The 694-nt window shown below is 43.2% G+C and overlaps 1 protein-coding gene across 12 annotated transcripts in view; it reads left to right on the plus strand.

The window, feature by feature from the left end:
• The window catches only part of ptk2aa (protein tyrosine kinase 2aa), a 54,302-nt gene that overhangs the window by 50,805 nt on the left and 2,803 nt on the right, over positions 1-694 (plus strand). For all 12 annotated transcript variants that reach the window (XM_035680990.1, XM_035680985.1, XM_035680987.1 and 9 more), the window contains 2 exons: positions 241-396; positions 554-634. In XM_035680990.1, coding sequence (XP_035536883.1) covers positions 241-396; positions 554-634 — 237 coding nt within the window. The remainder of the gene's footprint in view (positions 1-240; positions 397-553; positions 635-694) is intronic.

Raw genomic sequence — 694 nt, forward strand, 5'->3', positions numbered from 1 at the left:
AGAGAGAGAGAGAGAGTGTGTAAATGTAGTCCAATACTGCCCCCCAGTGTTCTGTCTATCTAACTACAGTCACCTATGTCGACCCTGATAACAAAAAGAGCTTTTAAATGTAACAAATTGTAATAAAATTCACAAAATCAATTAATTTAACACGCTCTTACTTTCAAAAGATTTACTGAAAAAAAAAAACTTTCTGTTCTACTGGTTCTGTGTTACTCATTGTACTTTTCATCGGTCCAGTTGCAGCCTCAGGAAATCAGCCCGCCCCCCACCGCTAACTTGGACCGCTCTAACGACAAAGTGTATGAGAATGTGACAGGATTGGTTAAAGCTGTGATTGAGATGTCCAACAGGATTCAGCCTGCAGCCCCAGAGGAGTACGTCCCAATGGTCAAGGTAGGATCAACGTTCACTCTCTGAAGAAGACGAGTGATCTCAACTATCATTTTAGTTTTAAATGTTAGTGTTGCAGTATACGCGAGTTAAATATCCATCGTCATCAGGAGATTTAAAAGTGTGTGTTAGCTGAAGACTGTGTTTGTGTGTTTGGTAGGAGGTGGGTCTGGCGCTGAGGACTCTGCTAGCGACAGTGGATGAGACACTTCCTGTGCTGCCAGCCAGCACACACAGAGAGGTAAACACACACACACACACACACACACACTCACACACTCACACACTCACAGACACTCTT

The sequence above is a fragment of the Morone saxatilis genome, unplaced genomic scaffold (assembly GCF_004916995.1).
Source record: "Morone saxatilis isolate NCDOM2014 unplaced genomic scaffold, NCSU_SB_2.0 Contig9, whole genome shotgun sequence".
NCBI classification, from domain to species: domain Eukaryota; kingdom Metazoa; phylum Chordata; class Actinopteri; family Moronidae; genus Morone; species Morone saxatilis.